Source organism: Labrus bergylta, chromosome 17 (genome assembly GCF_963930695.1).
Source record: "Labrus bergylta chromosome 17, fLabBer1.1, whole genome shotgun sequence".
Classification (NCBI taxonomy): domain Eukaryota; kingdom Metazoa; phylum Chordata; class Actinopteri; order Labriformes; family Labridae; genus Labrus; species Labrus bergylta.
Window position 1 is genome coordinate 26660073 of NC_089211.1, and position 10775 is coordinate 26670847.

The window sequence follows — 10775 nt, forward strand, 5'->3', positions numbered from 1 at the left end:
AAGATAGAAGAACACCTGGAAGGTTTTATATCACTAAAGGAGATGAAGAATGATTTTTAATCATGTAAAAGTATTTAGACCATGGAAAGTCTTCTTCTGTGGTGTCTTTGATTTTTGTGATACAATCTAAAAAGAAGAATGATCGACATGTTCCACATCAATAAATCATAAAGTCTGTCCTGTGTAAATGTGTCTCTGAGTCCTGACTGTCTACAATGAGGGAGAAGCTCGAGTCCCGCTGGCTGTGTTGTTGTCAGAGCCGTGTTTACATGGACGGGACGGCCGGCTCCTCCCCTTGTGTATAAAAGCTGTTTTAGTCAAGAACTAGAGAGAAGAAGAAGAACATACTCACTGATTATTTGGATGTTAGTAAGAGTTTTTAGATCACGCTCATTCTGTGTCAGTTTACATGAAATGTGAAGCTACGAGCTAACTAAAGAGTGCTAACATTAGCATGCTAACACAACAATGTGAAGCTACGAGCTAACTACAGAGCGCTAACATTAGCATGCTAACACAACAATGTGAAGCTACGAGCTAACTAAAGAGCGCTAACATTAGCATGCTAACACAGCAATGTGAAGCTACGAGCTAACTAAAGAGCGCTAACATTAGCATGCTAACACAACAATGTGAAGCTACGCGCTGACTGAAGAGCGCTAACATTAGCATGCTAACACAGCAATGTGAAGCTACGAGCTGACTGAAGAGCGCTAACATTAGCATGCTAACACAGCAATGTAAAGCTACGAGCTGACTGAAGAGCGCTAACATTAGCATGCTAACACAGCAATGTGAAGCTACGAGCTGACTGAAGAGCGCTAACATTAGCATGCTAACACAGCAATGTGAAGCTACGAGCTGACTACAGAGCGCTAACATTAGCATGCTAACACAGCAATGTGAAGCTACGAGCTGACTACAGAGCGCTAACATTAGCATGCTAACACAGCAATGTGAAGCTACGAGCTGACTACAGGGCGCTAACATTAGCATGCTAACACAGCAATGTGAAGCTACGAGCTGACTACAGAGCGCTAACATTAGCATGCTAACACAGCAATGTGAAGCTACGAGCTGACTACAGAGCGCTAACATTAGCATGCTAACACAGCAATGTGAAGCTACGAGCTGACTACAGGGCGCTAACATTAGCATGCTAACACAGCAATGTGAAGCTACGAGCTGACTACAGAGCGCTAACATTAGCATGCTAACACAGCAATGTGAAGCTACGAGCTGACTAAAGGGCGCTAACATTAGCATGCTAACACAACAATGTGAAGCTACGAGCTGACTACAGGGCGCTAACATTAGCATGCTAACACAGCAATGTGAAGCTACGAGCTGACTACAGAGCGCTAACATTAGCATGCTAACACAGCAATGTGAAGCTACGAGCTGACTAAAGAGCGCTAACATTAGCATGCTAACACAGCAATGTGAAGCTACGAGCTGACTACAGGGCGCTAACATTAGCATGCTAACACAGCAATGTGAAGCTACGAGCTGACTACAGAGCGCTAACATTAGCATGCTAACACAGCAATGTGAAGCTACGAGCTGACTACAGAGCGCTAACATTAGCATGCTAACACAACAATGTGAAGCTACGAGCTGACTACAGGGCGCTAACATTAGCATGCTAACACAGCAATGTGAAGCTACGAGCTGACTACAGAGCGCTAACATTAGCATGCTAACACAGCAATGTGAAGCTACGAGCTGACTAAAGAGCGCTAACATTAGCATGCTAACACAGCAATGTGAAGCTACGAGCTGACTAAAGAGCGCTAACATTAGCATGCTAACACAACAATGTGAAGCTACGAGCTGACTACAGGGCGCTAACATTAGCATGCTAACACAGCAATGTGAAGCTACGAGCTGACTACAGAGCGCTAACATTAGCATGCTAACACAGCAATGTGAAGCTACGAGCTGACTACAGAGCGCTAACATTAGCATGCTAACACAACAATGCAGGACACAGGTGAGTGCAGCTCGAGATAAGGGATCTACTGGATCAAAGACCAACCTGCCTTTAATGGAACCCACCAATAATACCAGTGTTCCAGTCTGTGAAGTCGTATCTTGTTGCGGCAGCACAGCGGGAGCGTCACATACCTACAGTGGCGATTCGAGAGTCTGTTGGACATATTTGGGGGGCACTTCAACCTGCATTCATCACCATCATGTATGTCATTGCCCCGTCGATACTCCACTTCCTGTTTTTTGTTTTCTCTCCTACAGGTTTCCTACTGTCATTGTGTAATTTGCTGATTTTGGGCAGCTGCTGTGGTTTAAAGTTTGTGAGCCCTCAGGGGCCCCCTACTGGTCTGGGGCCCCCAAGCAGTCGCACGCCTCGCCTGTTGACAAGCAACGCCTCTGCATACACACACAGTCAGACATGTGCACACACACAGCGCTGTTCTCCCCCGCTGCCTCAGCTGATCCCTCCTCTCCTCTGTAACGCCGCTGTCACTGCCTCTGAATGGGGGTCACTTCGTCCCCCAATCACGCCTCCACAACATTCAGACTGAAGGGGCGTAAATATCACAGCTTGAAGCGACGGTCTAATGGTATCCGCCTCCTCCATCACTAGATCCTCCTGTTTCATGGGCTTGATATTTCTAACTGTGTCCCATACATGACCACTGTCACAAAAACCTACTGCAAGGTCATGTCTTCTTGATAAATGGGGTCAATATCTGGTCTGGCCAACCCTCTTGAGACCGGGTCATTGGCACACCAGCCTAGCATGTATGTCAGGTCTTCATTGAATGATGGTCCCTTTCTCGTTTCACTGTCCTATTGACTCATATTTGTCTCTCCTTCACCTCTCGTAAATGTCAGGTTGGCTTAAGATTTACTACTTAATGACCCCAAGAGCGAGCTCGTACGAAACTTGAGAACTCATTTTGAGACTATGCAAGGTTTTCTTTTAGGCCTCGACGGATTATCAGAATCAGAATCAGAATCAGGATCAGAATCAGAATCAGAATCAGAATCAGAATCAGAATCAGAATCAGAATCTGGGTTTATTGCAAGTACATTTACACATAAAGGAATTTGACTTGGTGTATTGGTGCTAAACAATTAACAAGGAAATAAAGCAGAACTAACAACAACTTAAATAATACAGAATAAGAAGATATTACAAAATATAAAATACAATTTAAAAATGTCAAATATAAAATATAAAAAATAAAAAACACAAAAGTGTGTGTAACTACTCATAGAGTGTAGGTAAAGTTCCTTCAAACCTCGACGGAGTTCCTAAGGCCTCGAGGGATTTTCACTCTATCCTTGATGGATTTCACTTTGTGGGCTCAGTTTTAATTCATGTACACATGCGCCTTTGTGCATTTCATCCTTAGTTGATTATGTTTGTGTTTATAATATGCAACCCTCACACTATTGTTATTTAATTATCTAATTTGCATAATATGTGTCTATTAGTTCATTAGCATACTGAAATACTTTTATGATTATTCATGACCACTCTGTATAAATGTTGATTATAAGGAGTATAAATACATGCCTACAGGTGGGACACTACAATAACTTTATGATCTTCTCTAAACTTTGTCAGACTCTCTGTGTTGCTCTCATTGAGGATCTCTCACTGTGCTTATCACCACCTGTGTGTGTGTGTGTGTGTCTGTTTGTGTGTGTGTGTATGTGTGTGTGTGTGTGTGTGTGTGTGTGTGTGTGTGTGTGTGTGTCTGTGTGTGTGTGTGTGTGTGTGTGTGTGTGTGTGTGTGTCTGTTTGTGTGTGTGTGTATGTGTGTGTGTGTGTGTGTGTGTGTGTGTGTGTGTGTGTGTGTGTGTGTGTGTCTGTGTGTGTGTGTGTGTGTGTGTGTGTGTGTGTGTGTGTGTCTGTGTGTGTGTGTGTGTGTGTGTGTGTGTGTGTGTGTGTCTGTTTGTGTGTGTGTGTATGTGTGTGTGTGTGTGTGTGTGTGTGTGTGTGTGTGTGTGTGTGTGTGCAGTCCAGCCTCTGTTTATGTTCTCCTTGTTTATCCACGTGACCCCCTGCTGGAGGGTCCTGATTGCTCCACTGGTCCAGATCTAGGCCAAGCTTCCTGACGCTGGTGTTGCACCCTGCTGATTGTGCTAATCACCCTGACGGTCTGATGGGTGCATTGTTCAGACCGGCCTGTTGCTGCTCCATCAGGGTGTGTGAACCAGAGCCCTGATTATTTTGACGTCAGCTTTTTTTTGGCTGCTCGTTTGTTTCACATGCAAACGAGAAACAAGCGCACGAGTAAAACAAATGCGACTGATTGTGTTTCTGCTGAACTTTGACCTCCATGTTGGAGTGACATGTGAGGAGAAGGATTTTAGCACATGTTGGTGCTCATACACTGAAACCAGTTTATAGAGACGAATAAAGAAGCCGGTGAGAGAATGTACGATTTGTCTGATGCTAAAACTTTTTAGGATTTTGGACATTTTGACACCTTTAATATTTTACAACGTCTTTGTTTTGAACATAATCGGTGTTCTTTAATAACGAGAATATGTTTTAAACTGACTCTCATCTTGTTGTAAATCAACTTTATTGTCGATATTTTCACTTTTTAGAAGAATCAGATGGATTAATTGTCGAATACATTTTTTTTTAAAAATGAAAAGTTAAGTCGTAATGTCGAGAAGTTGTCCGCCTTCAACTTTAATGTTTCCTGCTAGACGAGCAAATTTTCTGCAGAAAGTCAGAATGAGCTGATGTGAGAACGCAGCAGGATATAATCAGGAGAATTCACCTGGAGCCAGTGGGAGGGGCCAGTGGGAGGGGGTGGTGACCTTTATTCCCTGTGATCGCTGCACGACCATAGACTGTCTGCACGCCACCTCTACCATCTCCGTGCGCTGGAGTCCCATCGATGGCGGTCTCCATGCTGGAAATGCTGTCTCAGTCTAACTTTCAGTCAACCTAACGACAGGCTGAGAGCTGGAGCTGAGGCGGGTTTTAAACCTCCTGACAAACCGTTACACCGCGCCCACCTGTCAATCAGGTCAGCTACACGCCTTATTGTGAATAACTCTTATCCTTCATCAAATCAAAACTGATGAGTCATCAAAACATTCACCCCCCGTACAGTGTGTGTCCATGGAGACATGAGCTAATCACACCTATTTGGTTTTTTGAACCAGGCTGTAAACATGTTCATCTCTGCTGTAAAAACAGGCTTTTTAGAATGGGTGTGTATGTGACTTCCTGTGCTTCTGCAGCCAGCCTCTAGTGGACACTTGAGGAACTGCAGGATTTTACACTTCAGCACCGCTTGGTGATTTCCTCCTGAGACCCCCCCTTCCCCCTCCCTCCCATGTGACTGAGAAAGTTTCCCCTGAATTTGAGAAACAGCTGAAGATGTTGCAGCTGCGATGTGAAGCAATCTGCTGGAACAACTCCAAAACCTTTAATAACCCGAATTATGTAATTTAAAAAGGAGGTCCTGTTAAAAAAACAACAGAACATTTTCAGAACACAATGGCTTTATGCCTAAATGACCCTTTAAACATCAGATCTGAAATGCTGTAAATGAAGATGACAGACAATTGCATGTTTCCTTCCTTCGTTAGAAAAATGTTTTTATTAAAAGAGTAGAAAAAATGACAGACTTACACAGTACACGTATTCAAATGCAAATCAGCCTCTTTGATCACAACGTGAGCGCTGATTGGTCTGAAAAGGTCTTTACCGTCTGCTGTGTGAGTTCACTGTGGGAACTGACACAAGCAGACACACACAAAAAAAAATATTTACAATGAAGCTGTGCAGCCGCTCCTCCTGCACGATGACGTTCAGACAACACGACCGTTCAGACTCAGATAAACCTTCAGTCTGTCGACGTGGTCGTTACCAGACTGAAGGAAACGCCCCCTAACGATGGTGATGAATTAAAAAGCAAAAAAACAAAAACAAATCTGGAGCTGAAATAAAACTCAGTTCAGTGACAGATGAACAGAAGACTGTCAGTGCCAGGCAGGAGGAACAAACACATTTAGTTAGTTTGAATTTTCAAAATAAAGTTCAAATGTCAGTATATCTCGTACTTCTCAAAAGTCTCGTACTTGCTCGGCACTTTAAAGTAAAGTGACTAAATTCTCAAAACTCATCTTTTTTCTCGACATTCAGAAGTTTTTGGGAGAAATCTCGATTCATCTTGCACACAAAAAAAATACTCACAATGCCTCTCTTTGAATATAATTTGTATATGCCAGACGATAAAATTTGACCTCACACTCAAAATGACGCCAGTGGTATTTTGCACCATTGTTGTTTTTAACATCATCTGTATTGTTTTATGAAGATAGTGTGTTTTAAATTGACTCATCTTATCCTAAGTCGACTTTACCGTCAGTATTTTGACATTTCAACTTTTATCTGAGACTTGTTGAATTTATCTGCAAATAAGAAATGACATTTTTTTTTTAAAAGTCGTAATGTCGAGAAAAAGTGTCTTCCCTAAACGTGGCACTAATACAGAAAGTGATCCCTGAAATGCAGAATGAAAAAACCTCTTCTGTTTGGCCCTAATGGTCCTCCGTACATGTGTTACAGTTTCCCCCTCGGTGTGTTCATCACGTCTCCACATCATGTCAAAGGTTCACAGCAGAAAAGTCGCTTCAGCTCTGCTCTGGCAGAAAAACAAAAAGGAAAAAAAAAGTCCTTCATCGTGAGAGTTCAGTTCAGACGTAATGCTTCTTGTCAAAGTCTCCGGTGCTCGTGATGCTCTTGGTGGGCGCGTACTTGATGGGGTAGGTCACTCGCACCCCCTGAGACAAGGAGCAGCTGAGCAGGGTCCCTCCCAGCAGGAGCAGCGCGGCGGCAGCCCAGCCGATGTAGATGGCGGCTCCGATCTCCCTCTTCTTGGAGGAGGGTACCTGCGGGTCGTGGAAGTCCACGATGATGTTGTTGGCCATCCAGCAGATCGGCACGAGCACGAAGAGCCCGCTGATGATGTAGATCACGCCGCCCGCGTGAACCACCCGCACCTTCAGAGTCTCGTCCTTGATGCAGTTGGTGCACTGAGCCCCCGCGACAGTCACCGCCAGCGCGACCACCCCCAGCACGGCGGAGATGATCGTGAGGGCACGCGCCGTCTGCAGGGCTTGCGGGAGGCCCAGAACCGAGTCGTGGAATTTACACTGCATCTGTCCGGTACTCTGCACCACGCAGGACATCCACAGGCCGTCCATGATGGTCTGGGCCACCACGATGTTGGAGTCGATGAACGCCGTCACCTTCCATGTGGGCAGCCCGCACGCGACCATCCCAAACAGCGAGCCCGTGACGCACAGCGCGAGGCCGAGGAACTCCAGACACACAGCAAGCATGGCTCTGATCCGCCAAAAGTCCTGATCTCAAGGCTCTGAACCGCTGAAGTCCTGGTCTGAAGGAGCTGATCCGCGAAGAGTCCTGGTCTGAAGGATCTGATCCGCTAAGAGTCCTGGTCTGATGGATCTAAGAGTCCTGGTCTGATGGATCTAAGAGTCCTGGTCTGAAGGATCTAAGAGTCCTGGTCTGAAGGATCTGATCCGCTAAGAGTCCTGGTCTGAAGGATCTGATCCACTAAGAGTCCTGGTCTGAAGTGTTTTCTCTTCTGTGTCTCCTCTCAGCTTGCTCTCTCTCTTTAATTTATGGGAAGGGGGAGCCTGACGCTGCTGCTGCTGCTGCTGCTCCTCCCTCAAAACAAGCTTTGGGCCAATCAGCTGTGCGTGCGTCTTTCTGTGAGCCAATGAGGAGCGAGGGGGTCTACTCGAGCAGCAGCATGTTTACACACCAGTCTGTGACTGAGTGATGACCAGTGAGGGCCGGAGCGCACCAGATGTTTGCTGTCTTCTTGTATTTCACGGTGTGGGAGGAGGTGAAGTAAGGCAACTGCGAGTCCAGAGAATTTCATCATAATTCAGCCTTACATTTTTTTTAATGCTGTCATCATTTCAAACTTTCACAAAGAAACACAGAAATCTGGACGAAAAAGAAAAAACTCAGAGATTGGGACATGGACACATCCTGTTGGTCCGCTGCTCTGAGGACAATAAAGCAGCGTTAAAGCAACATCCTGCCTTCAAATCCGGCTGCTGCATGTCTCTCACATCCCCCATCTCCCAGTTATTACAACATAAACATAGACATGCATTATTTTACAGACATGCATCGACTGTGAAACCAGTACGGCCTGTAGTGATGTGCCCGTGCCCGACCTGCATTTGAGTCTAACACATGTTTACAGCACTGCTGCCTTTTGTTCTGTTCACAGCTCATGAGAACATCGTACCTTCAGTTTTCTGTAAATGTCTGTAAAGTTTTCTGTAAATGTCTAAATGAGTCGTGTGATGTAAACACACGTCTAGCTATCCCTCACAGAATAACAAAACATCCTCATGCAGCTTCATATGGCTTCATGGGGCTTCATGGGGCTTCATACGGCTTCATGCGGCTTCATGCGGCTTCATGGGGCTTCATGGGGCTTCATGGGGCTTCATGCGGCTTCATGGGGCTTCATACGGCTTCATGCGGCTTCATGCGGCTTCATACGGCTTCATGCGGCTTCATGGGGCTTCATGGGGCTTCATGCGGCTTCATGCGGCTTCATGCGACTTCATGCGGCTTCATGGGGCTTCATGCGGCTTCATGGGGCTTCATGCGGCTTCATGCGACTTCATGCGGCTTCATGGGGCTTCATGGGGCTTCATGCGGCTTCATGCGACTTCATGCGGCTTCATGGGGCTTCATGCGGCTTCATGCGGCTTCATGCGGCTTCATGCGGCTTCATGCGGCTTCATGCGGCTTCATGCGGCTTCATGGGGCTTCATGGGGCTTCATGCGGCTTCATGCGGCTTCATGCGGCTTCATGGGACTTCATGTGGCTTCATGCGGCTTCATGCGACTTCATGCGGCTTCATGGGGCTTCATGGGGCTTCATGGGGCTTCATGCGGCTTCATGCGACTTCATGCGGCTTCATGGGGCTTCATGGGGCTTCATGCGGCTTCATGCGACTTCATGCGGCTTCATGGGGCTTCATGCGGCTTCATGCGGCTTCATGCGGCTTCATGCGGCTTCATGCGGCTTCATGCGGCTTCATGCGGCTTCATGGGGCTTCATGGGGCTTCATGCGGCTTCATGCGGCTTCATGCGGCTTCATGGGGCTTCATGGGGCTTCATGCAGCTTCATGCATACATAAAAACATGCAGGAACATGTGTAAATAAAAAAGTCTATCAGCAATCTAACAAAAAAAGAACTCTGTCGCAAGCGCCTTCTCCAAAGGAACGCGCCCGGTAAAGGAGGCAGCCTCTAGTGGACGCTGCAGGAACTCTTTTTCTGGCTTCATTTCTCATCTCTAGTTGTTTCTTGGTTATAAAAAGTAAAAATGAAGCGTGCATGATCATTTAACATTTCAGGAGTGGCTAAAATATTAACTCAGGGGTCATGTAGTTACTTAATGTGTTCCTACTAAATTTTGTTTTCTAGTTATTGGGAAACACTGACACAGACGTGGTAAGTTCCTGCTTCTCGATAGGAAATTGTGAGAAAGGAGCCGTAAATGGTCGAGTAGATTTGGGTAGAGTTTGTGACCTGAGCGGGATTCTGTTCATTTCAAGTTTCAATGTAAAGATTTCTTAGAAACTTCTGTCACCGTGTTTGTTGAGTGAGTTTGTGTGAGTGCAGAAAACTCTCTGCAAACTTCGACACATATTTTTCTCTCTATGGCAAAAACAACAAACAGTTAAAGAGCCACACAGGAAGCACTCAACGTAGCGGACACGGCGGCCATGTTGACTCGCCTCATTGTGCTGCGAGTTGATGAAAAATCCACTCAACTCTCGGTTTTTGTTGTTGTGTTTAAAGTGGACGAAAGCGGAGATAAGACCGCCTGATTCGACCCAACGTACACATCCTTAACACGCTGCATCGTCTGTGCTGTGATGACGGAAACATCAAAGCATTATGGGCCGTCATAGAGAAACCTCTGACAACTTCCTGTTTAAGGGTAAAACACAACCATCACAACTGACCTCGACTCTTCACTGAGAATAAAAAGTAAAAATAAAAACTTAAAGGAGCAGTATGTAACTCTGACCCCTAGTGTTTAAAATGAGTACTGCAGTCTAAATTCTAAACACCATAGAGAGCTGTCTCCCCCCCCCCCCCCTCCTCTCTAGAGTGGATGCTCACTCAGGTCACCATGTGGTGGACTCTGAAGCTTCAGTGTTTATCCAGCTCTGCATGGGTCTGTAAACCTTTCTGTGTTCTAACCTCTCTCCATTTTTCAAAAGCATCTCCAATATTGATCCTAGTTTGAGCACGTTTCTGCTCGTGGAGCTTATTAGAAACATGCAGAGGCTTTTTAGGTCGGGTACAATCACTTCTATCTGAACCACTTCTCTTGACCGCTTCCATCACTGCAACACCTGTTGACCTGATAACTGCTCTCATATCTGACAAACTGAGGGGCGTCCAAAACGGCCGTGTGGGGGGGGGGGGGGGCCATCCTCCCTGTTGGAAGTTATTGATCTATTAGATTGACTTTGAAACGACTGTTTGAGGGAGCAGAGGTTACAGAAATAAATAAATAAGAAAAAGGCCGGACATGATTCCTGGTTGATTCTCTGGAAGGACAGGAAGTAGAATCCTGTGAGTCTTTTACGCCGTATCTGTGGCGTGAGTGACCACTTTGAAATGTTTACTGCACGCTGCACCACACCCACTGTAACTGCTTTAGTCATGAAATTACTCCAGCTCCCTGAGAGGTCTGAATCAG

General features: G+C 45.7%; 1 protein-coding gene across 1 annotated transcript; it reads right to left on the reverse strand.

Moving 5' to 3' along the window:
- Positions 1 to 5562: 5562 nt before the first annotated feature.
- Positions 5563 to 7631, reverse strand: LOC110000913 (claudin-5). The gene has a single exon (XM_020656298.3). It carries the CDS (start codon positions 7342 to 7344, stop codon positions 6697 to 6699), a length of 648 nt encoding a protein of 215 aa, XP_020511954.1. The 5' UTR covers positions 7345 to 7631; the 3' UTR covers positions 5563 to 6696.
- Positions 7632 to 10775: the final 3144 nt, after the last annotated feature.